This window comes from Artibeus jamaicensis, unplaced genomic scaffold, assembly GCF_021234435.1.
Source record: "Artibeus jamaicensis isolate MK-2021 breed Jamaican fruit bat unplaced genomic scaffold, CSHL_Jam_final scaffold_854, whole genome shotgun sequence".
Taxonomy (NCBI): Eukaryota; Metazoa; Chordata; class Mammalia; order Chiroptera; family Phyllostomidae; genus Artibeus; species Artibeus jamaicensis.
This window is the reverse complement of record NW_026522058.1, coordinates 937,638-964,349: the sequence shown is the minus strand read 5'-3', so window position 1 is coordinate 964,349 and position 26,712 is coordinate 937,638. Positions and strand designations below refer to the sequence as shown.

The 26,712-nt window shown below is 39.5% G+C and overlaps 2 protein-coding genes across 4 annotated transcripts in view; both read right to left on the bottom strand.

Moving 5' to 3' along the window:
* Window positions 1-7,500: 7,500 nt before the first annotated feature.
* RNASE9 (ribonuclease A family member 9 (inactive)) lies at window positions 7,501-9,330 on the bottom strand. Its single transcript, XM_037128543.2, has 2 exons — window positions 9,276-9,330; window positions 7,501-8,073 (listed from the first exon to the last, which is right to left on the bottom strand). The coding sequence occupies exon 2, from the start codon at window positions 8,065-8,067 to the stop codon at window positions 7,501-7,503; it is 567 nt and encodes a 188-aa protein (XP_036984438.1). The 5' UTR covers window positions 8,068-8,073; window positions 9,276-9,330.
* A 14,658-nt stretch (window positions 9,331-23,988) lies between these two features.
* RNASE11 (ribonuclease A family member 11 (inactive)) overlaps window positions 23,989-26,712 on the bottom strand; it is a 28,154-nt gene continuing 25,430 nt past the window's right edge. For all 3 annotated transcript variants that reach the window (XM_037128616.2, XM_037128617.2, XM_053660752.1), the window contains exon 2: window positions 23,989-24,782. In XM_037128616.2, coding sequence (XP_036984511.2) covers window positions 24,167-24,760 — 594 coding nt within the window. In that variant the 5' untranslated portion in view covers window positions 24,761-24,782 and the 3' untranslated portion in view covers window positions 23,989-24,166. The remainder of the gene's footprint in view (window positions 24,783-26,712) is intronic.

The window sequence follows — 26,712 nt, the reverse complement described above, 5'->3', positions numbered from 1 at the left end:
TTAGTTTTTGTTTGTGTGGTAGTTTTTAGTTCTTGTATTCCATTTATTATTTTGGCATTGTTTTTGTTGCCTGCCAAAAAATTCAATCTTATTGTATTAGGTATTTTGCTGCTGCGTAACAAATTACCACAAGCTTAGTGGCTTAGAACAATACTTATTTCTTATCTCACAGCTCTGTAGGTCTGAATTTCAACTCAGCTGGGTTCTCTGTCCAGTATCACACACTCCAGGAGTCAGCGGGCTGAACACTTAGAGGGCTTGGGGAAGAATTTGTTGCAGACCCTGTCCAGCAGAGTCCTCCTGTTGTGGTTGACGACAAGAATCAATGCACAGGTGACAACAATCCTGTGTGGAAAAAGGAACAGGCACGACTACTCTCTCAAGGGGAGAGTGCCTATGATGCCTCGGCCACTCCCTCAAGAGGGGAGCGTCCAGACCCTTGCCTAGACAGGCTTTTATTGTTTTCCTGGGGTCTTACATCAGAGAAAGATTTATTATCTATCACATAGAATATTATTGTCTACATTCTAGATACAATCAAGGGAATAAAAATAACATGCAAGGGGGAATGGCAATGAGCTCATTAGCTCTGTCCTTGGGAGAACTCAATACAGGCTTTGGATATTATCTTGAAGATAGACAATACACATTTGTTGTTTTAGACCAGGGTGATAGAGTTTTAGCAAGAGCAAGCCATAACAGTCTGTATGTATTTTCTAGACCTGATTCCCCTGGGAAAACTCGGTTTGAAGGTCTGGCTCCTGCCCACCACTTTGCTTCTGTAGGTTTTCCCTACAGAGCTGAGTCACATTTGCCAGCCCAAGACACACTGGTTTCCTACAAGAATTCACTTTCAGATTCCTCCACGTGGTCTGCTGAATCCAGGTCCTTTGGTTTGTGGGACTGAGTTCTTGTCTTGTAGCTGGCTGTTGGCTGGGAGTCATTCTCAGCATCCAGGGCCACCTGCTATTCCCTGCCATGTTGTCCCTCCACCTTAAAACCAGCAGGAAAAAATCCCCTCACGTCAACTCCCTCAGAAGCCTTGGACCCCCATTTTTAGTCCATCTAATCAGATCAGACCCATCAATGATAATCTCTCTTTCTTCAAGTCAATGGTTCCATAAACTGTACTATGGTAAAGCGACTATCTCATCATATACACAAGTCCTGCCACACTCAAGGAGAGGAGATGATGCAGGACATGTACAACAATAGGGGGCATGGCATCCTGTAGTGCTAGAACTAGACTACCACACTGAATTTGTGTATGCACATATTTTTATGTACTTGGACATATTAGTAATATAAAGTCCATGCCTGATAACCCCATTTTCTTAATTATATGGGTATTGTCTGTTTTCTTGGTCTCTTTAGTTTTTGGGTTTACCATCGTGACTTGCCTTCTTATACAGTGGTTATTTTTCATTGTATGTTGCATATAGTACATGAAAAAACCATAAACATGATACGAGGTCCTGGAAGATGTTATTTTCCTCCACAAGAAGAAAGAATGGCTTTTTGCAGGAAGTAGGGCTTGGACCATTAGCAATCCTAGTTGAAGTTATTCATCAGCTTTGAGGCTGGGATTTAGTGCATGTGAGGTTAGGTCTATTTCTGGTTCATTCTTACTTTTAGAATATCTCAGCATTCTAACTGAAAGCCTTAGATATGATCAGATGTCTCCTCATTCTGGGGTCTTAAACTTTAATTTTTGTTTACTGGGGCCTTTGAATCTGAGTAAAGCTTCTCCCAGCTTCCCATGTGCCACTTTTGAAATTGGCATTGTCTTGGTGGGGGGACAGTGACCCCCCATGCCAGGCTCAGCTATCTCCTTTCCTGGAACTTGGCCCCACAGTTAATCAATCACTAACTTGGCACTCTCTGAGACCGTCAAAGGGATCTAATATTTTTTTGTTCAGCTCTTCCAATTACCCTAGCGAGGGGTCGGTGTGTGAGACCACTACTCCCCGGTGCCGGACACTGAGGCAGAGGAACTGCGACTAGTGAAGGCACGCTGGACACCCCTTTGAAAGTCAGTGGAGTTGGATTTCTAGCTCGCATCTTATGCTAAAAATATTTCACATGAATTAAATATTTTAAATGTAGGATATTTAAAAATCACGTTAGAAACACATAAGCAAAAAGTATAGAAACATGTATTTATAATGTTAAAGGATATGCAAACCATCAGATATAATTCAGTGCATAAATTTTAAGACCTCTGGATGACAAAAGATATCATAGACAATTAAAAAAATACAAATGAAAATTATTTGCAGCATATACTAAAAGAAGGATTAATATTCATTATGTAAAAGTGCTTCTAAATCAGTAAATAAATATAAACAACCTAGAAGAAAAGTATGCAAAGGCACTGAATAAAAATTCACAAAAGAAAACTCAAATTGCCAGTAAACATTTGAGATGTTTAACCCCATTAATAACCAGGCAAACAATCAGAATTTTTAATATTAGAATGGAAAGTTATATATTCTATATTAACATTAAAAGAATTTAGAGAAAGTTTTTGTGAGAGTATGTATTGATACAGCTTTGGGGAGAAAATTTGTCAATGTACCTTGAGTTTATAAATGTAATTTTGCTTTGATCCAGAAAAAAACTTAAACATATCAAAACTGAAATATAGCCCTGACCAATGTGGCTCAGTTGGTTGGGCTTTGTCCCACAAAGCAAAAGGTCACTGGTTTGATTCTGGGCACATGCCTGGGCTGCGGGTTCCTCCCCATTGGGGTACATGAAAAAGGCAACCAACTGGTGTTTCTCTCTCAGGTCAGTCATTCTCACCCTCTCGCCTTCTTTTCACCCCTCCCCTCAAAAAAATACCCAGACAAACCTAAAGTAAATAAAACCTTTTTTAAAAATTGAACTATAGCACACTTATAGAAAAGTACACAAAATGTAAATCTCAGTGACAATCACAAATGAAATACTCATGTAATCCATGAAGTTTATTGGTAGGATTCTGTACTTTGGAAATATTCTCAAAGGCAAATAAAAAAGGCTTATACAAGGATGTTAACTTCTGTATATTTTACTACTTTTAAATTTTTAATAACAATGTTCTTAAATTTTAATTTTAAAGACATTTCTAACCCTGCCTGGAATGGCTCAGTGGATTGAGGGCTGGACTGCAAACCAAAGGGTCACCAGTTTGATTCCCAGTCAGGGCACATGCCTGGGTTGTGAGCCAGGTCCCCAGTTGGGGGTGTGCAAGAGGCAACCACACAATGATAATCTCTCCTTCTCTTTCTCCCTCCCTTCCCCTCTTCTTTAAAAAAAGTTTTAAAAAAGTTTTTATCTAGCACCTCTGATCAGTGCATCTTGGGATCTAGAAATAAAGGGGAAGCAGCATCAGCAGTGTGGAGACAGTCCAATGACGTCCAGTCAGTGGACATGACCCCTGAACAGAGAGAGCAATGGGAAGGATGTGAAGTATCTGTGAGATTGCATAAAGTTAACACTCCAAGTAGATTCAGAAGTTACCCAAGGACATTAAAGGGAGATTACATTCCTTATTGGGGACAAGGGCACTTGAAGTCTTTAAACTTTTTGTTTATGTTTATTTTTCAAAAGAGAGGAAGAAACATGGAGAGAAACAAGGAGAAAAATGTCAATCAGTTGCCTCTCGCATGCCCCCAACCTGGTCCGTAACCTAGGCATGTGCCCTGACCAAGAATCAGACTGGTGACCTTTGGGTTTGCAAGATAATGCTCAACCCACTGAGCCATATCAGTCAGGACTAAAATTTGTCTTTTAGTGGAACTGTAACCTTTTTTTACAGGTCTGGACATGTAAGTTTTGTGGGTTTTATCATTACTGTTTGAAATAAGAAGGAAATCAGTGCCTGTTTCCATTCAGGGAACACAGTTGACCTTTGATATATCCTGAATAATGAGGTCAGTGTGTGCATATACCGTTCATATCAGAATGTTCCTTATTGCCTATATCATTTTTTTCCACCTGTCAACTCTGTCTTTTGATCATGCCCAAGTATGATTGTGCCCCAAGGGTCTGGCAGTAAGGTTATCATTCTACTTGTCTTAGCTCTCAGCCAGAAGCAGAAGGCCCAGGGCAGGCCCCAGGCCACACACACACCATCAGGATTTTTCTGTACTAAGCTCTGAGCAGCAACCAAGGGCATGCCGATGGCATCAGGCTATTGAGGGGCAAAAGTTATGAGGGTTGATTCAAGCTTTTTGGTGCACTCAAAATAGTTTTTCCAGAATACCTACTGAGAAGTTTATTTTGGTTTTAACAATGGGAATTATTTTGGTTAAAATTTAAAAAGAACTAAAGCCCATAGTTCTTCCTTTGGCTTTTAAATTTAACTTGCAAATTATATTATTAAATGAATTAACTCAGTAGGTGCCTGACTGTACTTTGGGTATCTCACAAAGTTGTTTTGTGACCTGTGGTAGTAAATCACAAGGTGGATGGAAGGATGCAGAGCAATGGGAATCTCAGTTTGGGTCTTGGCTTGGGGCTTAGAAAGCCAAAAGATTGATCAAACAGTCTCACTTCTACCTGTAGTAGTTTCAAGATTAAGAAGAATCACCCAAGGCTTATTAAACACAAAAACTTCTGTGGTCCTCCAGGCTTGTCAATAGGTCAGTGATGCATTCCAAAGTGTAATTCCCAACTAAGAGTTGTTTCTCCTAATCCTGAATTTTCTTTGGTTAGTCTCCTTTGCTGGAATATTTGAAGTAAAAAAGGCATAGGATAATAGAAGAAGTTAACCATTGGCCTGACAATGTCAGCTATTGTGCTTCTGTTTTTCTAATTGTATCGTTACATATAATTTCTGAAATTTACATCAGGCCTTATGCTTGGGCAACCTATACCTCCTCAGGGGTTACTGTTAGACTTGTTTTAATAGTAACAACCTACACCTCATATGAGTTTGCCCCCTCTTCCCAGTTCCTGTACATATTAATTAGAATTGGTTTGACAGTGACAGAAACTTCAAATAGCAGTGGCTGAAACAAGACAGGTACTTGTTTCTCTGTCTAAGGTCCATTTCTTTTTCTATAGTCCAGGGACAGTCAGTTCACGCCTGGTATGGTGCTCACAGGGTTATATGCAGGTTCTTTCTATTTCGTTGCTCTGCCAAACTTTGCAAACTTCCATGTCAGGGTCCAAGATAGATGCTTGTTTCACTTATTTTCTATAGATGTCCTATTGTCTAGAAATTAGTCACATGTTCAATTTTAATTGAAACAAAGAACCAACCCTGGGAAATATCTCTTTTACTTTGGGTGGCTATGTGCTCAGATAAAATTTCAGGTTCCTATTACGACCCTAAGATAAAAAAAAAAAAAAGATCAGCTTATTGAGGGAAAGTGCATTGTGTCTGCATTTATAATCCTCTATGCTTTAAAATCTCACCAATGTCACCCTAGCCGGAGTGGCTCAGTTGGTTAGAGCATCATCCCAGAACAAGAGGCTGCTCATTGATTCCCAGTCAGGGCATATACCTAGGTGCAGGTTTCTTCTCCCTCCCAGTGCATATGATCCCTGTCCCCCAACCCTGCCCTGTCTGGATCCTGGTGCCTACTAGGCATGTGAGATCCCAGGTCCAGGTGCCTACAATCTATGATCTAAAATCTACAATCTACAGTAGGGGCCCCTATGGGAAGCAACCAGTCAATGCTTCTCTCTTACATTCATGTTTCTCTCTCTCCCTTCCTCTCTTTCTAAAAACAATGAAAAATATCCTTGAGTGAGAATTAAAAATAAAAACCCTTGAAGACACTTGTGGGGTCTTGTTCAATGTCATGGCTGCCAGTGCCTTCATGACACGGCCTTTATACCAAGATGTGATTTTTTCCAACAGCATCGAAACCAAGCCATGTGGCTTTCCTTTGGGATAGGGAGAGATTATACCTTTACCACTCCATGGTACTCTTCATCCCGCAGTGCCAGAACAGCATTGTTTGTTCCTCAGTCTTTCATCAAAATAATTCTAACATGTTCTACTTAAAGCTTTTCTCTGCATAGAGTTCAAACACTGGTTAAAAAGCACTAGTGTGTGATATGTGTATGAGGAATGTGGGATGGGGAGGTAGATGGAAGTGAAATACATTCTTGCTTCTCTGCACCAGTTTTCATTTTCCTTTTTATTATGCAGACCCTTCTTCTTCAGCAGTTCTCCTCATGTAACTAGAATCTTTTCAAACACGGTCTCACCAGTTAACCATGTACACCTGAATCTGTTTGAATTCTAGCTTTAGGAACAACTTAACCTATAACCAGATATCCACATTTCACTCTGTGGGCCCAAGAGCTGGCGAAGTGACTGTCATGCACAAACATTCAATACTTAGTGGATAAATAAATGAACCCTAAGCCGCTATTTACATCAACTGATTTATGAATTAGGACCTTAGCTCTAAGTCTGAAGACAAGGATGGGGAACAGTAAAAAGATGGGCATATTGGATTGCACAGAAATGTGCAGGAGAAATAGACACCCTCCCTACCCTCTCCTATCACTAGTCCTTATCCAGTTTTCCATATGTTAGTTAGAGGGAATAATTATTTAAACATATTAAGGAGTTTCACAGACAAAAGGAGAGAAATTATTACCTAAACTGGACAGGTAGGTTTATCATACCGAGTCTTCAGTCATACTGAGCCTGTTTGAAAATGGAATGTTCTTAGAAAAAGCCATACCTATGGGAAGTGGAGAAAGGAATTGTGAATAAATGTGACTGTCAAGAACGATGAATTGTTTGTAGTTTTGTGAATAAGCTAAATCAAAGGCATAGGAATCCATAAAAGAAATATCAAATAATTGAAAAACCCTTTGGGAAGTTTGCTACCCTAAATATTTAGGTGTTTATCCTGAAGTATCTCCTATTAGAACCTATACCTTCATTTTCCTGTGAATATTGCATTGTATGGAAAGAACAGAATAGAACAAGCAAAATACTTATAAATATAGCACTAGATAGATGAATTACGATACACAGTTTCTCAAGGGGCTCTGAGAGCTTTTTGTTACAAATCGGTTCACAGAGAAAGGAAATCCCAAACTAAGAAGCCTCATACCAGTGACACTGGTAAGCGACCACAGCAGAGACACTTCACTAAGTCAATGCACTTTATTATTTTTACTGAACTAGAGATTCACACTAATACAACTTCAGAGCACACTTCAGGCAACCATTTTTTGTTCTTTTTGGTGATGGCCATCCTTCCACTACGGGCATTCGTCCTCAATACATCCACAATGTGCTCAGTTACATGACCTGTCTGAAGTCATGTCTCCAAGCACTGTCTTTGAACCTAGCCCAGGTTGCCTGCCTGTGGTGTTAGGGGAAGAAGAGAGGGAGGTGGATGATTACAATTAATGGATCAAAATGACCATTCTCAACTTGGACCTATAAGAATCAGCATGGAGAGGAGTATACCCTCCCATTCTATAAAGAATACTTTTCTAGAATGGTGGGAGGAAGAGATCTTCCTAGTGTCTGACACTTTACTGCTTGCCAGATATTTCCAAAATATCATTTACTTGCTCGGGAATAATTTCTCCAATATCATCTTGCCATCGGCAAGTGATAAGGACATATCCCTTCTTGAGAAAAGTTTCATAATAACAGCCTGACATCCTAATTCCACTTGTTAACTTACAGTGCAGTCCTTCTATTATTTTCTCGGTCTTGTGGCATCTCTTAACTCCATTCCTACATGCCACAAACTTGCTGTTACAGGTCTTCTGTAGCTCCTCATATGTTACTGGGAGGAAAAAGTGTTCTTTCCTACAGTAAAACCTGTCATGAACATTTCTGAACCTCATTTCAAAACTACAGTCGTATTCAAAATATAATGGAAATACAGGAGGAATTATGACATGCTTTTGGAAAATTTCTTTGGTAGGTGGTTTGGTAGGCCCTGTGCTATATAACTCATCTGCATAATCTTCTAATTCTTCTGCCAGTTGATCTGGAACACCAAAAAATCGTTGCATTAGAACCTGCAGTGGAAGTGGTTGCAGCAGCAGGAGGAGCAGAGGCAGGGACTGCATGGTGAGTAGAGTTTTCATATTTTCCTGTGGAGAATACAAGAGATAGGGAGATATGTTCTGCTGTGTTACAGTACCCCTTCTATTCCTGTGCAGGTTCCATTTCCACCACCTATAGCTTCTGTGAGCTCTAAGACTTTGGACCATTTTTAAATTGACAACTCAGCCCTGGCTGGTGTAGCTCAGTGAACTGAGCACTGGTCTGAGAACCAAACAAAGGGTCGAAGGGTCTCAAGGGTTGCAGGTTCGGTTCCTAGTCAGGGCATATGCCCAGGTTGTGGGCTAGGTCCCTAGTTGGGAGTGCATGAGAGAAATGATGCTTCTCTCCCTCCCTTCTCCCTCCCTTCCCCTCTCTAAAAATAAATTGCTTACTCTGACCATGGATGCTCTTGGAGAAGACTGAGCAGGGTCAGTAGGGTCAAATGAACACTATATGCTTAGCCTCTTCGTGTGTCTGTTTTTACCACATTTACTTCATTGCCTGGAATGGCTCAGTCCATTTTGCAGTCTCCTCTGCCTTCTCTTAGCGCTCAGAATTACTTTTCTACTAGGATACATCCTGTGCCTTGTGTTTCTTTCTTCCTTTTTTGTCCCCTAGGTAGACTTCATGGTTTTTGCTATGATCAGGTTTTCACATCCCTATACCTTCTCCATTCTTGTATGCCTCTTTGCAATTATGGTAACCTCATCATCAGAGATTTCAGGCATTACTTCCCTCTCTATGTGTTTCATGTCTATTCACCCACAGTAGGCTGCACTAATATTACCCCCATACTTCAAATATGTATGAGCAAGTGTCTTTGCTACATAGATGTATAAATCTGGGTAGATGACTTATATTTCCTGGAATAAGTTATATTACTTTAAAAAGAAATTAAATTATTTAATTTGGTATACATTGGTGAAGCACATTATTATGCTTCCTGGTAATTATGTTAAGTGTTAACATATTTTTTTAAAAACTTTCCTTAAAAGAGCCTGAGCAGAAGTAAACAGTTCTCAGAAATTGAGCCCCATTGCTAGACATCAGATCATAGTCTACTTTTTAGTGGAAAGTGTTCATCTTTCACAGGAGACTCCTGGTCCTGATAATCATTTTCTATTCCTATTCCAAATCTGACTGTTAATCATTAATTCTCCAAGGAAGCTTTCTTCCCAGAGCAAGGCAGGTGTCTCAGGTGAACTGAAGAGCAGGCCTCCAGGCCTCGCTCTGCCCGTGGCCTCCTTACCTCTTTCAGTCCTTGTGTTGTTAGAGCTTCAGAGAGTAGATGTTCCAAGGGCTGGGCTGGGGAGAGCCTGACCCTGGGGATATAGACCTTTTCTAAGAGTACAGGAGCTTGAAGTAGGAAGACAGAAGAACAAGTGTGAGCAGCTGAGATAAATACATTCTTGGGATCACCCTAAAATAAAAATAATAAACAATAAGGGTGAGCATAGTGAGCTTTCATCATCCAAACAATCTCAAGTAAAGATATTACTTTTAGTAGTGTTTTTGTTTTTTTTTAATGTAATTACCATTTCTTCATGAAGGGAGATTGCTTAAATGTCTTGTGTTAGGCTAGCAGAAACTTGGTTCTAGCTCAGGTCGCAAGACTGTCTGATTTCCACATCTCTGTTTTTAACTGCTATTCTCCATAAGTCTAGTCTCCCTTCCTGAGATAGACTGTACATCCTTTTCTAGGGTGTCTTTGTAACTCTATGTAAAGGGACTAACAGAAGCATAGAGACCAACAAAACAGCCAGTGCTAGAATTGTTTTTGAGCCACTAGAGCACCACGATAAACTGGTCCACATTCCATCAAACGTGGTTGTGCTGTTGCACTTGGTGTAAGAGAAGTCCTCCCTTACGACTATCTGAGTGATTCTCTAGTACTGGTAACCCAGAGACCCCGACCTACATGGGAAGACGGAGATGGAGATGGAGATGGAGATGGAGATGGAGATGGAGATGGAGATGGAGATGGAGATGGAGGAGAGCCTCTGATCCCAGGTTAGACCCAAGTCTGTATACAAGTTAGTAGAGAAAATCAGAGAATGGTGGAGTTAAAGAGAGGTAGATGTTGGGACCACACATCAGAAAGTGGAAAGAATAGGAAAATTGAAGATAGGAGATCTGAGACCTAGGATGGGACAGGAAAAAAAATTGGTAAACAATGGTGATGTGAGAGTGGGCCTTCTTGGTGCCACCATATTCCTCCCATCCCTGCCCTCACTCTGTCATTAGTTTCCTCCAGAGAATCTCTTCAGAAGAGTGATCCCATTATGAGAGCCCAGGGAGCTCAGTACCCATTTCCATTAAAGGGGACCAGGAGCTTCTGTGACATTTTGGGTTGGAGAGAACAGGACAGCAGACTCAGGCTCCTGTGGCCCTTGTAACCTAATGGGACATGCACCAGGGCTGGCCAGGACACCTGTTTATTTTGTATATCTTCAAACTTCTTAATGAATTCAACTTGTGGTTTTATGCTTCTTAATCCTTTTTCACCATGGCTGATGTGGTTCAGTTGACTGAGTGCCAGGCTGTGAACCAGAGGGTTGCCAGTTTGATTCCTGACTGGGGAACATGCCTGGGTTGCAGGCCAGGTCCCCAGTTAGGGGTGCGTGAGAGGCAACCAGATATTGATATTTCTCTTCCTCACTTTCTCCCTCCTTTCTCCTCTCTCTAAAAATAAATAAACAAAATATTTTTTAAAAGTTTAGCTGAGACAGAACACAAGAGCAGAGTGTAGGAATGGGGATTAATTAAATAAATGAGAAAGAGAGAGAATCAGGAAGGGAGAGAATACAGAACAGACAGTGTTGAAACATGCTCATCCCATGTTTCTTAGATTTTTGCTTGGTAATCTCTCACTGCGGAATCACCCGGCCTCCTTGGTTTTTCCTCAGACCTCATTAACCAAAGTCTCTTAGAGTGGGCCCAGAAATTTGCACTTGAAACAAATTCACAAGGTGATTTTTAGCCTTGAGAAGTTTGAGAAGCACTTTCTCAGTATACCAAAGTATGGCAAAAGTAGGTTTACAGTTGTTCATATGGGAAATAATACAATAATTAATATATAATAAAAAATAAACTCTGTTTCATGGACTCACAACTGTAAACCTACTTTTGCCCACCCTATACATAAAAAAATGTGCTTTATAATAAAAAAATGGGAGGGCACTTTTCAGTAAATGATTTTGGAAAAAGATTGAGATGAATTGCTTTCATTTTTTCGCTTTTGTGAATAATGCTGCTTTAAATATGAGTGGACAAATATCTGTTCAAGTTCTTTTTCTATCTGCTTTTAAACTTTATTGGAAGGCTTAGAACAGCTTAGAGTTCCCATGGCTGGAAGAGTCTGAGGGAGGTTGTCTGCCCAAGGCCTCACCTTCTAAAATGCAGGTCCTGAGTTTCCAGTTAGTATGCTATATTTAACTGTAATTAAGAAAAAAAAGATTGAGGTAAGTCATAAGCCCCTTAAGTAGACAAATATATATGTATTTCTTTTCTTTTTTAAAAGGTTTTATTTATTTATTTATTTATAGGGAGAGAGGGCAGAAGAGAGAAAGAAAGAAAGAAGAAAGAAAGAAAGAAAGAAAGAAAGAAAGAAAGAAAGAAAGAAAGAGAAAGAGAGAGAGAGAGAGAGAGAAAGAAAGAAAGAAAGAAAGAAAGAAAGAAAGAAAGAAAGAAAGAAAGAAAGAAAGAAAGAAAGAAAGAAAGAAAGAAAGAAAGAAAGAAAGAAAGAAAGAAAGAAAGAAGGAAAGAAAGATCAGTGTGTGGTTGCCTCTTGCACACCCCCAACTGGGGACTTAGCTTGCAATCCAGGCATGTGACCTGACTGGAAATCAAACCAGTAACCCTTTGGTTTGCAGGCAGGCACTCAGTCCACTGAGCTACTCCAGCTAGGGCTATGTATGTATTTTTGAGGAACTATTAAGTGATATTTTAGAAGTAAACTGCTTTTTAAAAAAGAAAAAACAGGATTTTAAACAGATCTTAAAAGGAGGAATCAATGGACAATGACTATATAATTATATAGCCTCAATCACAAAAGGAAACAACTAAAATTGTATCTTTCAAATTGGCAATAATTAGAATACTTTGCAAGCACAGTCCTGGCAATGCATGAGGTGGGGAATCATGCCTTTCTGATTAAAATTAAAAATTTGACAAGAAAAATAAAGAGCTTTTAAAAGCTGAAACTGTCATCTCCAGTTTTAATTCCTAGAATTCTAAGCATGCAAATGTGAATAGCCAGTTTTACTTAATAGAAATAAACATTTGAAATTTGAAAATATAAATATCTAAAAATATGGGAAAGTTTAAATTGAATCTGATATGTTTATAGAAATACTAAAAAACTACAATGATAATAACTATTACAACAAGAACTAATATTTGAGATAGTATTCTATATTCATAGAATTATATTTTCTTAAAATAGGTTATTTTCCAGAATTTACAAATATATTAATGAATTAAACTTTAGAGATACAAAATACTTTTAATATTTAAGTCGTAGGACCATCTCATTACAAGTGACAGCAGTATCGAACAAATTCACTCTCACACAGGAGAAACTATATTTGACTCACAGAAAACAGAAGTCCAAAAGGCGCAGCAGGATGAAGAAATCAAATCCTTCATTACAGTCCTGTTTCTTTCTCTCATTCTACTCTGCTTTCTCTACTAACCCATTCTCATGCAGCGGCTCTCCATGCAATGGTAGAGAAAATCAGTTACCCTTATAGTTTATATTTAGGATCACAGTGTCCTCCTCTCTCATTTTATCCAAGGAAAATAACTTTTACGATTGGCCTTTTTTCTGTCACATGGCTATATCTAGGCACGTGGGATCCTCTGATTGGCTCACCTGATGCTCACGTCTTTCTTTGAGAAGTAAAGGAAAACCAGACAATTAAAACCCCAGCAGAATTCCAGTTGCTGACAGAAGGACTGTTCCCTACAACCAAGGAAGGGAATGGAGACCAAATACAAAAGTAGCCAATGTCCAAAAGCAGCAAATGGCTACTGAAAAATCAAAACACTAAACTATATCTACAATATGATCCCTATTAATGGATGTACAGAAAACATGGTGGTGGGGAGAGGGACTGAAACAAAGCCTTAACTGTTATTTCTGAATGATATGTTTTTATTGTCATTTTTTTAAGCTGCCTATTTTTAAAATTTAAAATAAGTAACTCTAAAGAAGTATCACTTCAAATGGATTTTTAAGATCTGCTTCATTCATGTTCTTAAATATTAAGTGCCAATTTCTAAGAATGTCACATTTTGATACCAGTAAACTTGTACTTTTATTAGCAACAGGAAAAGTCAGTTCCTTAGTTGGAGTGGAATTCAAATGCCCAGTCTGTAGAATTAGACTTACCTTGTGAGTAAATCTCAGAGTAGCTCTTAGCTAAATTGTAAATGAAAAATGTGGCTTTAACCAGCTTCATGTATACTTTCACAAATACTTTTATGTAATATCTGTGCTTCAGGTCTTCATACCCATAACAAAACTGAGAATTGTGTCAGGTTGAGAAAAATCTGGAAAAAAAAATATGAGCCTGGCAGGTCATGAAAAGATCAATGGGTTCTCCGAAATTCACATCTTTTGCTTAGTTCAAGACATTTCTTCCCCCAGGGCCACAGTACAGACTTGAGTATCCAAGTTTACAGAGGCACACAGAATAGATATACACAGACTAAGTGGTAATCAATAATTGAAAATCAACCTACAGAGCACTAATGTAGAATACTTTCAACATTTTATTTTGCAAAAATGAAGTCAAGCCAGCTCTGGATGACAGAAATTCTTCACAATTGACTACAGGTTTTTGCAAATTTATATTTACTTATGCCCTGCTTAGTTAGCTTTTTTATTATATGATTCTACACAATTTTTAAAGGACTTGTTATACTGTTCCCTGATTTTTTTCCCTGTAATGCCAGTGTGAGTTTAGAAGGTACAGTCCAAGAAATGGCCATCAGTTTGGTTTGAGTTCATATTTAACCCTTCTCAAAGATCAAGAATAGAAAGAAAATAGAAGAATGCAATATATTAGGACAGAATATATTATAAATTTTGATTCACTAAAATAGAATAAATCCAGTGAGACAGCAGGCTTTACATCAAGAAAAAAACAACACAAACTCCAGTGTTCATAACACACACAGTCCTCACTGTATGATGGACTAGAAGACAAAGTAATATTTAAAAACATCATTAAGAATATTGATACAAATATATATACTAGAATATTTTTCATAATTTGGACTTTGTAAGGAATATATTTATTAAATAAAACAAGAACACAGGCATAAAGTATTGAAAGACTTGGTCATACACACATAGACTGGATTATATGCTCATCACACAAGTCTACAGGAAACATCACCTAAAACAAATAGCATAATGATCTCTACCAGCAAGAGACAGCAAATAAATTGCAAAACCCAGCAACATCTTGAAAAAAATACTTTCAAAATATGTGCAGGGTGAAATCGCTTCTCAAGCTCAGGTGCAAAAAAGTACACACTTCTTTTGTAAATCCAACATATGTACCCACAAATCACAACTGTCAAAGGTCACAGCAAAATTTGCCTGTTATTTTAGGTGTCTTTCACTGTTATGACACAATTAGAAAAATCAGTGTTTGAATTTGTCCTAGTGAAACAGAAAGTTCAGTTCTTTGTGTATGGTTGCTGCTTAACATTATAGGTTCTCTTTCTGTTATAAATGGTCTTAATATTGAACAGGTTGTTGGTTTTTCCTCATGTCTGAGATAGATAAAAATGTTTAAATTTAACACAAAAGCCATTTAACATCCCTTTGAGCCATCAAGACCCAAAGTAAGACAACTTCTTGTGATACGAAAATACAGAATTTTTGTCTTTCTTTTCCAATATTCTACAGCAATAAAAACAAATTTCCAGTTTATGCCTTAACAAAGCATTCTCACTTCCTATGAAATTTCCACTCAACCTCTGCATTCCCTAGCTCTTGCATCCTTAATGACAGATGCTCGTCCCGAGTGCAACTCTACTGTGATATTTCTACTTTCCCACTAGATAACTAAACAGAGGTCATTTATCTCCAAAAATTTGTGGGGTACGTGTTTAGATAGAAATACTTTTTAGACTTGTTTTAAAATGAGGAAAAAAGGGACTAGCATTATCTTCCAGTTAAGAATGAGTAATATGAGCCCTGGCTAGAGTAGCTCAGTGGAGCATGTGCCTGCGACAAGGAGAGAATCTTTAAAAAAAATGAGTGATATGGACCTGATTTGCCTTCCCACCTGAAACAATGGAAAAAAACCTGACAAAATGCTAGAAAAATTATTTCCAAGACACAGAACATCAAGCAACAAGACACACTGATCCTTGAGAGGTAGGAAACAAATAAGCTGAGCTTTACAATGCACTCTGCTTACTATCTTGAGGGAGACTTCAGGTAAAAGTGAAGGAAGAGTGAATTTAGGAAAAGCCTGAAAACTACCTGATTTGAGAGAAAGATATTGAGGAAATGAGAAAACTTGCGCCCATAGGGGAAAAGTACCAGAGAGGAGAAAGCTGGCTCAAGACAGAAACTTGGAGACCTGCAAAGGGTTTCCCCAAGTATTAGCAGCATACCTGTTATCACGAGTGTAGGAGAACACCATCTGAGGATGAGGAAGAAGCATCTAAAAGAATCAGGAGGAACTGTGTCTATTTCTTCTAGCCAGAATGAAAAAAAATCAAAATTCATGGTGCATTAGGTAGAGTACTTAGGAAGGTCTTGCCTCAGTAGTGGGGAATAATTAGCCCTAGACTGTTTCTGCTCTGAACCTGCCTCAGGATCTTCATGGTTCCAGATAACTTATATCCCAGAAAAAAGTTCAAGAAGGTTTATAGGAATACAAAAATATCCATACAAGGTAAACCAACAAGGTAAAATTCACAATGTTTGGCATCCAATAAAAAATTACTAACCATGAAAGGAAGCAGAAAAACACAAAGCTTAATGAGGAGAATAATCAATTAATTGAAGATGACCAGAAAAAATGACCCAGAATAAGCATGGAGGAAATACTTTAATACTACTGTTGTAACTGTATTCTTTATGTGCAAAAAGTTAAGTAGATTGATGGAAAATAGAAAAAAATCAAACTTCTAAAGATAAAAAGTATTGCCCTGGCTGGTGTGGTTCAGTGAATTGAGTGCTGGCCTGCAAACCAAAAGGTCTCTGGGATGATTCCTCATCAGGGCACATGACTGGGTTGCAGACCAGGTCGCCATCTGGGGGCATGTGAGAAGCAACTGATCAATGTTTCTCTTACCCATCAATGTTTCTCTCCCTCTCTTTCTCCCTTCCTTCCCTTCCCTCTAAAAAAATTAAATCTTGAAAAAACTATTGTACAATGGGTGAAATAATACACTGGATGAGACTGATGGCAGATAAGACATTGCAGAAGAAAGATTAATGAATAGAAAGCAATAGGAATGAAACACAGACAAAGAAAACAAATATGAAAAGAGCATCACATCAGTAAGCTCTAGAATGAATTCAAGTGACCTCCAATGGATAAGTTGAGTCCCTGAAGAAAAGAAGCAGGGGGATGAAAAGAAAATCAGAAGAAATAATGACCAAAAACTTTCAAAACTTGATGAAAAGTATTAATTCACAAAGCCAAAGAAGCTCAACAAACTCCAAACACAAAAACACAAAGAAAACAGTGATCATAATCAAATTGGGAAGACACATCATAAGACACATCATAATCAAATTGGGAAGAGGAAAAAGCAATAAAGAGAAAACCTTAGAGCTGTAACTATGCAAAAACTTTGTTTTCTTTAATCTGGCCTTTTGCTTTGATTTTCCCCCCTTTGACTCAAACTGACCTCATTCAGCATCCTGACTCACCCATCTCCCTCTCCTTTGCTTAATTATTAAGCCCTCAGGACAATGAGGTTCTGGTTAGTATCCAGTATTCTTAGAAACAAAACCTAGGGTCTGTTGACTACAGAAGCACTTTCAGTCAAACTAGAGATAACATCTAGGCCTCAGTTGTGTTTTAGTTCCAGAACAACCCTACGGCTGACATCAGGACCTGATGCAATAATCAATTACCCCCAACCCTAGCATTGACCAATCTGTGGAGACCACAACTCTAACTCCGTTAGTCACCATGACTAATGATTTTTTCCCAATATGATCCATTTCCTGGAAGTCATGGGGCAGCCAGGTCTTTGAGCATGAGGTGCCTGTGACTCTGGGCACAGTGCCACCCCCTTAATAAGTCCTTAACTTTCTTGGTTGCAAACTTCTGTTGGTGTCTTACTGGGCTTTGATGCACATAGGCAAATGTACCCCTTCATTTCAGTAACATGGCCTCGGCAAAAAGAAATGCTGTGGTCAGAGAAATGAAGATAGGGGGTGACATTAGATTTCTCATCTGAAATAATATAAGTAAGAATACAGTGGGAAAACTTTATTAAAGTACTCAGTATAAGAAAACTGTCAATATAGAAATTCTATGCCTGGCAAGAATATCTTTAAAACACTAAGGTAAAATAAAAACTTTCTCAGATTGAGAAGCTTAAAGAATTCATCACCAGTAAACTCACGCTACAAGAAAGGTTAAAGGAAACTCCAACAGGCAGGGGGAAATTACAGCAGCTGGAAGTCCAACTGTACATCAGGGAATGAGAAACACTGTAATGGCAACTACATAGGCAGATAAATGTTTTATTCTTACTATTTCATTGATTTAAAATATTAAAATAGTGGCAATGTATAATGGAATTTATATCATATTTCAAAGTAAAATGTATGACAACATAAAATCTGAAAGAAGAAAAATGAAAGTCTATTACTGTACTATTCTTAAACAGTATATGAAATAGTACTTTGTCAGTTGAAAGTATGCTATGATAAATTAAAGATATATACTAAAAATTCTGTTGCAACCACTGAATTAACCAAATGAGGAGATATAAATTAAACTTCAACAAAAGAGATAAAAAATAGAATCATTTCAATTTTTGATAAATCCTAGTGAAGGCCCCCAAAGATCAGGAAAAGGGAATAAAGAATAGAAGAAACAAAAATAAAAGAAAAAAGATACTAGCTTCAAACTAACCATATAAATAATTTCATTAAATGTATATGTCCTAAGCATACCAACTAAAAGCTGGTACTAGTCAGATTGAATTTACAAAAACAAGACTCACCTATACATGGTCTACAAGAAATACACTTCACATGAAGACCTAAAGAGGTTAACTAATAGGAAAGGGTGTGAAATTATATACCAGGCTGATGCTAATCAAAAGAAAGCTACAGAGGTTGTAGCAATATCAACCATATTTTCACTTACTCCTCCTATTCATGTGTTCCTTCCCATTCCTAGTCCCCTTTTCTTCTTCAATTCAAATTTTAGCTATTTTAATGGACTATCTATCGAAGTAAAGATTTTTGTCCTTCTTTCATAGGTGCCTGCATCGATCACTTCAGATAACAAAAATATCTTTTTCTCCTAAGGTATTGTATGATTGTCTTATATCCAATGCCTCATATAGTGAGGGTATATTTCTTTTATTTACACCTTTTTTTAAAAAGTGGTTACAATGAGTATGATTTTTATAAAAACAGCTGAGCAATTCTAAAGGAAGACAAAGGGGAATTTGGTGGACTGAGGAGCTGTTCAGCAGCATCCCCCTAACAGGGCCTGACGTGCATGCAGGGTGAGTCCACCAGTTCATGCCGTTCTTGTCCTTCTCGACCTGAGCAGCTCTGTGCCGTACCCATTAGCACTGGATGAACAGGTTGCCCCACAGGGACTGAAACCAGGGCAGAAGGAACACTGGCCTTTGAGTGAAAATCACACAGGTGGCCTGGCTCCAGAAAGTCTGTCCAATTTGTCACTCTATCCCTGAACAGTGAGTTCGAATGCAAGACACACAGAGAAAAACACACAAAGTCAAGCGGTGCACAACCTGGAAGGAAATGAGAAGGCAGAAGCTATGAAAGGTGCAGAAGGGACATGTGTGGTGAAGGCACAATCCAGTAAAAAGAAGAAAACATGGAAGCTGGGTGAAGAAGGGGTATAAAGGGACAGAAGGGGACAAATGTCACTTGGTGGGGACAAGTGTCACTTTGTGCGGGCAAGTTTCAAGGGCCTGTCCTCCCAATCTTGCTCCCCACTGCCAGTTCCTCCTGCAACAGGCCCTGCCTCCTGTGCCCAGGAGAGCTCTCAGAAGGGGTATTTCTTGTGATGGGTCCAAGAACTCAGCCCACATTCCTGAAATGGAGAACATGGAGTTCTCGGAACAGCTCAAGCTGCCGATAGCAAGGTGAGCACAGGCAAGAAGCGGAACCTGCAGCTCACACATGCCCCAGGGTCTGCCAGCTCCTGATGCCCTGCTCTCTGACCCTGTGAAAAATAAGCCCCTGGGCCTACACAGGCCTTTCAGTGAGGTCCCTAACTCACTGAACTGACAGAGTCTTGACTTTCTAGCCAGAAGTATGTGTGAGAGGAGGGAAGAGTGTCATCAGTGAAGTAAAGAAACCAAATGTGCAGGAGTCTGAAAATTGGAACGGGGCTTAATTCAAATTGTTCCCCAGAAAGACGGCAAATTTACCAATTTGTTTTCCCAGGAGAAGTGCATGAGAATGTCCTCTTTCTTGTACGCATGCCAGCATTATGTTATTTTTTAAAATCTTATTTCTGCTGATTGGGCATGTAAAAATGATATTACATTGTTTTTATTTATATTACCTTTAGTAGGAAGGAAACAATTTCCAATGTTTAATGATTATTTCTTTTTTTGTTGTTGTTAATTTTCTCTTTGTGTTCCTTATTTATTTTTCTGTAGGTATTTTCATTTTATCTTATTAAATTGACAGACTTCTTTATATATTAAAGATATCAACCCTTTGTCAGCCATATGTATTACAAATATTTCTCTTCAGTTGTATGCTTAACAGTGTTCTGATCTAATCATAATAAAAATAGTGATAACAACTTTCATTCAATCCTCAAACAATCCTTTGAGATGGAGCAAATTCAGGAGTGTCCCACTGTTATCTTTCTGTATAGTTATGGGCAAATTTGCTTTTTCCTACCAAACAAAGGTGAATGGGGAAAAGCATGAATGGGGAAAAGCATGGCCTATGGAATCAGAATGTCCTTGTTTCTTCCTGGGGTACCATTTGTGTGACTTTATACATTACCTCACTTTGTACATTACCTACAGTGCCTCAGTTTCTTCGTTACTGAAGTGGAGATAATAATAATCTACCTCATGAAAGTTGTTCTGCAGTATACATACGTGTTTAGACCAGTGCCTGACACATCATAAAAGCCCAGTTCATATTACTTATTAATCATCCTTGTGGTAATGATATGTGATTTTGACAAAGTTTTCATACTTTATAAGCATGAAGATTTGGGGATGTTAAACAGTCATCCCAAACCTGCTGTTCTTTGATTGCTGGGGAACAAAGGATGTATTTCATGTGTGTGACACCTCCGCCAACTTCTCGGCCACTGTTGTAATAGGAAACCTGACTCCTGCTCACAGGGTACTGCGTTTGCTCCCAGATGCATCCATGGATAAGGGGTTTTGGGGTCCTCTGACTTGCTAGTTCTGGGACTGTGTGAGGGGTGGATGCTCTCTGAGTTAAATTGACTTGTTTGGTCCCAGGGCGATCCTTGAAAGCCCTGAATACATAGGCAGCAACCCTTTTCCCCCTAACTGGGACTGAAATCAGAATGTTGTCTAACTAGAAAGAAAGCTTTTAGTTCCTCTAATTTAGCTGTGTTCGAACTTTGGTGCACATCAGCCAACCTAACACTCTCCTAAACAATGTGCATGCTATTGTCCTTTCTCTTTTCTGTAGAACCCAGATCTTATGGATCAGGGCTCAGGAATTTGTATTTAATAATAGCTCCTAAAGTTACTAAATTTGTTAGGGTAAGACTAAACTGATGGAACTTAATCTCCAAGTATGAGGGATTTTAAAATATACATATTTATTTCTCTCTCATATAACAGCCCCAAGATGAGTAGTCCAGGTTGGCTGAGTAACCCTGCTTCACACATGAGTTCAGGCACGTGGCTCCCTTTCCTTTTGCTGTTCAGGCCATTCGTAAGGTGTTATCACCACCTACATTATTAAGGTTGAGGCACATTCAAGCTCACTTTGGGAATCTAGCTCTTAGGAAGGAAAAAAATCATGGAAGTGGCTTATCTAATGTCATAAGACCAGGACCTAGAAGTAGCACGTATCACTTCTGGTCAGAGAGCCTGGGTAAGGATGTCTGGCTGAGCAGCCCTGTGCCTTACAGTACCTCTTTGTCTTGAGAGTGAGGAGGGTGATTTGGGGTGGGCAGCCTGAGAGATTCCCCATAGTGACCCTGATGCACATCCAAGTCAGAGAACCCACATCTAACCCAACCTCCCCATTGTGTAGAGAAGGAAAATGATACCCAGTGATATGAATGACTGTTTTTGGTGGGACATATTGAGTCAATAAAACAAATGAAGATTTACCTATGATGTTGCAAAGGCTCTCTCCTTACTTCAGCAACATCCTGGACACTTGAGGCCAGGGACTCATTGCACTTCAGAATTGTTGATTAAAGAAACTGAGTGTACTTAATATTGGGAAAGTAGAGGGAATGATGAGAGATGAGAAGGGGACTTCTCTTATGCCAAATAACCCCTCTCACTATCTCTTTCTCAAACCTCCATAACACCCCATTTCCAGCCATCTTTCTCAACTTTACTCTCCTTTCCAGCTTCCCTATAATTAGATCAGTCCCCTTCATCACTTCGTTTCATTTCCTCTAAAGTTTCCTTTCAGCTACAATGATGTGATACACATCTACCTCTCAGTTTTATAACAGATACGAGAGACACTTTGGGACTATTTCCAGTCAAGTGGAGCTTGTGACATTGAATGGACTAAGATGATAGAATGAGAAAGGGAAGAAAAAGGGCATCAAGATCAGCCCACCAAAGGGGTGAAAATAAGGACACAAATTCTGTGGGCTGTGGAGAGAATGGCCTCAAAACAGCAGAGACTGGGAAGGTGCTGGGGACAGGCTGAGTAAGAAGATAATGGAGCAGTAGCAGCCTTGAGTGCCAGCCAGAAAAGTTTACGTGTGAAGCTACAAGAAAAGTGGAGAGCCTCTGTAGCATGGAAGCAGGAAAAAAATTATGAAAACAATGTTTTAAAATCAGAACCTCCTGCCTATTTTCATCATGAGGGACCTTTAGATGCACATTATGTCAAAGGGGTGACAGGCTTTGATGGTGAGAAGTGCTAGCACTCAGGGGCCCTGCCTCTCTAAGGCACCTCTACATGTGGCATCTTTCAGACTTCACAGCATGATGATTGGATAGGTACTGGGGGGTCAGGATACCAAAGGCTTGGAATAGAGCACCAGAGCTCCTGATTACTTTGGAGGAGCGGAAAGGTTTGGTCTTTAGAGGATGCTCCTGATGTAAAAAGAGGTATTCATTCTGGGTTTCGCTCTTCTCTCCTGGTGAAGGAAGAAATCTGTACTAAGATCTGAAGCAGGCTGGATTTGTTTTTTCTTGCATATTGCCAAAAACATTCCCCAAAGCTTGAATAGTTTTGTCTCTGGGGCTGACATGCCCATTACCCAGAGCTGGACTCCACAGTAGAATTCTATTGTGGGAAAGAAGTTACTGAAACATGAACCAAGAGGGGACCCACTGGACTGCTCTACTGTGGACAGAGCTCACCCCATGGCTGATGAGTTGGTGGTGACACCAGCCTCGCCACTTGGGAACTGTCCCTGGAATGGATCCCATCTTTCTTCCAGGGCCCGGGGGTTCTCCTTTTACAGAGAAGAGAACTTTGTGCCCCAGGCATTTCCCTCTATCACTTTCTTCCGTGACTGCCAAGTGCAAATTGAGTGCTAATTACATACCTATTTGGCCAAACCTAAGGGATTATTTTAACAGCCACCACACCAACAAGGAAAACCGGACTAAAAGGTATCTGCCCTCATGCTGCATGTTGGTTGATTGTCAGAGTTTTGCACTTGTGATGTAATGAGAATTCCACACCAAATGTGATAAACACTATGAAAATTGATATACAAAGAATGATATACAACAAGTATTTCAGTGATGTGACATTCATTCACATGCATTCATTTAAAATTAGGACATTAAAAAAGAGTTGCCTTGGGATAGAGGGAGGATGTATGATGAGAAAACAGGAGTACATAGGCATGCGTTAAGGAACAAGATGCCTGCCCATATTTTATGTAGAGTATTGAACCATAAAAATGAACAAATAAACAATTGATAGTTAAAAAATCACTACAATATCAGAAAACAAGATTAAAGATTAATTCCACCTGGCACTTGACATAAACTTCCTATTTCACCCCTTCGTGGCTTGCCATTCTCTGCCCCAGGGAATCAAGAGTATCCTTGAGAAAAATCTCAATACACATTTTATTTCTTCTCTATAGCGACCTGTGAAATAGATAAGGATGAGGAAGAAGGAACGAAGACTGCTTAGGGCTGGAGCTGCTGGCTGAGGGCAGCAGCTAAGGCACAGGATCTTTTTCCTCCAGCAGCTTCTGTAGGGCGGGCAGACCTCCGGCTGCACAGGCAGGAGCTCACATTTGTGTGCGTGCATCAGTGCACACAGTTCTCTGAAGACAAGCAGTGATGATATCCCCTATGCTGGTTCATTATTCCTCTGAATAATCTCAGTGGCAATACAATTAATTTTTAATTATCTATAGCAGTCTGGAGCCTTCTTTCCTTAATCCTGTCAATTTGGGTGAACTCTGCTTCTTGGCTTTATAACTGTTAGGATGGAACTCAGTGTAGGTGAGAGAAAGTGTGCGTGTGTATGTGTGTGTGTGTGTGTGTGTGTGTGTGTGTGTGTGTGTGTGAAGAGAGAAAGTATTTGCACTCCAAGATCAGTTATGAATTTTAATCAGATTATGCACAAATTTAGATTTTCCATTACTTCAGTTAGTATAATCAGAACTTTACCATAGTGCTAAAAGGGTAGATACAGATAACAGAAGGCAACAAGCAATGACCACAATACATATGTTCTTGTTAGATAGACTATCGTTCACACCCCTGTGGGATTTACAATTTAAAGCCACTAACTAACCAGCTCATCAGAGAATTACCTGTTAGCACTGCCAATATTTTCTTTAATGAGGTAACACCCTGGTATTGGCACCTGTGGAATGGTTTGCCTGTAGTGAGCTGGCCCATAGTGGTCTCCAGTTCTGGGATCTCAGAGCAGCTTATGCCAAGATCCTGCCCACACTTATAGCTGGAGACCTTGGGGGTCCCACCAGTCACTTCCATGAAGCCATGGATAGAGTTATTGCTCAACATGCATGACCCATTCGCTTGTGAAACTTTTCTCCAGATCACCATGTCGCTGTAATTCTTTATGTCATCACCTGAGCTGTTTCCCTTGGGGAAGCTATAATGTAATCTCCTGAATGTCAGTGATGAAGATACAATATCCTTGGACATGCTAAAGCTGGTGTTTGTAGCTGACAGAGTTGAGTTCATGGATACCTCGATGGTCTGTTTTTCTTGGTCACTGTCTGCCAAGTCACCTTGCATCTCTTCCTCTGAGAATTCTTTTTTAACTGTGTCCATTTTGTTTCCTGAAGATCCTACAAGAATCAAGCCCAGGCTGAGTAGCAGCAGACAGACCTCCATCTCAGATCCAGGGTAATCTCCTCTGCAGTGAAAGTAGAGTCAAAGATAAAAATAAGGAGAATATTAAGGAGACAGCTCTCTTTTCCTCATGACAGTTATTCCCAGGATTGACCCCATCAGTGTAACTTAGTTTTACAGCTGTTAATGGAAGCGCAAATGACCAGCTGTGGGGTCTGAACCCAGCCTCAAATTCCTGCTTATCCACTAACAAGTTACCTCAGTTAACTAACCTCAGTTTCCCTATGCCAAAAACAGAGAATGTGAAAATTACATAAGAGAATATGTTTGAAGTGCCCAGAACCTACCTAGTAGTTATTTCTCTCCCTTTTCTCCTTGTCTGCAATCTCATTTGAAGGGTCTGTAATCTTCAGAACAGTCTCGAGAATCCCACTCAACACCTTCCTCACTATTGCTACATCCCTACACCCTCCCATGGTACCTGCCACACAGTAAACACTTGAAAAAAAACCACAATGTTATTTTCCCCCTCCCCCATTTATTTTCCCATCAATTCTCAGTCATGGGACATCTGTCTTTACCAGTTTCTTGGGCACAGTTGATCCTCTGGAGAAAGCTTCTAGGTTGTTGCAGGGCAAGAAGTGAAACTATATCTGTTTCATGGAAGTGTTTGCTATTGGGTCTAACTGAGGGAAGGAGGGGCTAAAAACACGGTAGGTAGAACTGTATGAGATCAAAGGAGGAGACAACATGGAATCGGGGCAGTCAGAGGATCAAACGAAGTGGAAGTGTCCGTTTGGCTGTCCGAATCCCAGCGACCTGGGCAGCACCACTGCTTCCTCTTCTGTGAAATTGTCACTGTCCATTTATTTATACTTTAGCCCAAAGTGGCTTCTTTCCTTCTTTGAAACCCCTACAGCATAGATTATATTGCACTTTACTTTATATGGTCTTTTTTTTTTTTCAAGTTGTTGAGACAGGTTAGTCTTTTCTCCCTCTTACTGAGGCTCAAAATTCCTTGAGCCTGGAACACATTCCTGCTTCTTTTTAGTCTGTACAGAGTCAAACACTGACCTGTGTATACACAGATTTCTCAGCAATTTTGTCAACAACATACCATGGCTTGATTAGTGAGGAAAATTCTGTACTGGATGTCAATGCTGGAAGATTTGTATTGAAAATCCCAGAAAGAATGATTATTTAGAGTGATCATTCATTCTCTTGCTCTAGCAAGATCTCTTTTTTTCTCTCTCTCTCACCTTTAAGAGCTTCCTTCCCTTACACATGTAGCTCTTGCATTATCACATTTACATCCCAATCACCACTCCCTGCCCATCCAATTCCTTCAATGCCCTGCTTTTCTAAAACACCACTTGCAGTGACGCTACTTCAGAAACCTTCAACTATTCCTCATTGCCCATGGGAGGTAATGGAACTCACTGAGGCCGCTGAGTCAAGGCTCTACTTGATCTCGTCTCAACCTGCTTCTCAAGGCTCCTCTCCCATTATTTTGCTATGCACACTGGCTCTCAGAAAATCAGTGTGGCCCACTCTTTTTGAATACACTCCATTCCATCTCTTTATTTTTGCTTTTTTTATTGAATGCCTATTTACAACACAGGAGCTCCAAGCCAAGGAGCTGCTTCACTGTCCCTCATAGTCTGAAAAATCCCACCCAGAGTGCAATGATGGCAGCATATCAATGGACTTATATTTTTAATTACATTTAATTTTAAAATGTCCTGTGTGTAAAATGAGAGCAAAAACACAGTACTAAAAATATATAAGCCTTAGTAATTGGATTGATTGTGTATTTATTATTAAGAATTACATGGACATGTTCACATCTGTGCCTTGAGCACAGACTGGGTGCAGGGTGAAGGGAGGAGGGAAGAAGGGCTTAGGTTGTTTCCTAAACATCAGCTACCATCAGCATCGACAGTGAGGTGATCATAGGAATGCACACATACAATAAGGAGGAAAAGAAGAGGAAA

Bases quoted from the DNA above. Each gene is read 5' to 3' on its own strand.
- RNASE9 (XM_037128543.2), bottom strand. From the start codon at position 8,067: ATGAAAACTCTACTCACCATGCAGTCCCTGCCTCTGCTCCTCCTGCTG.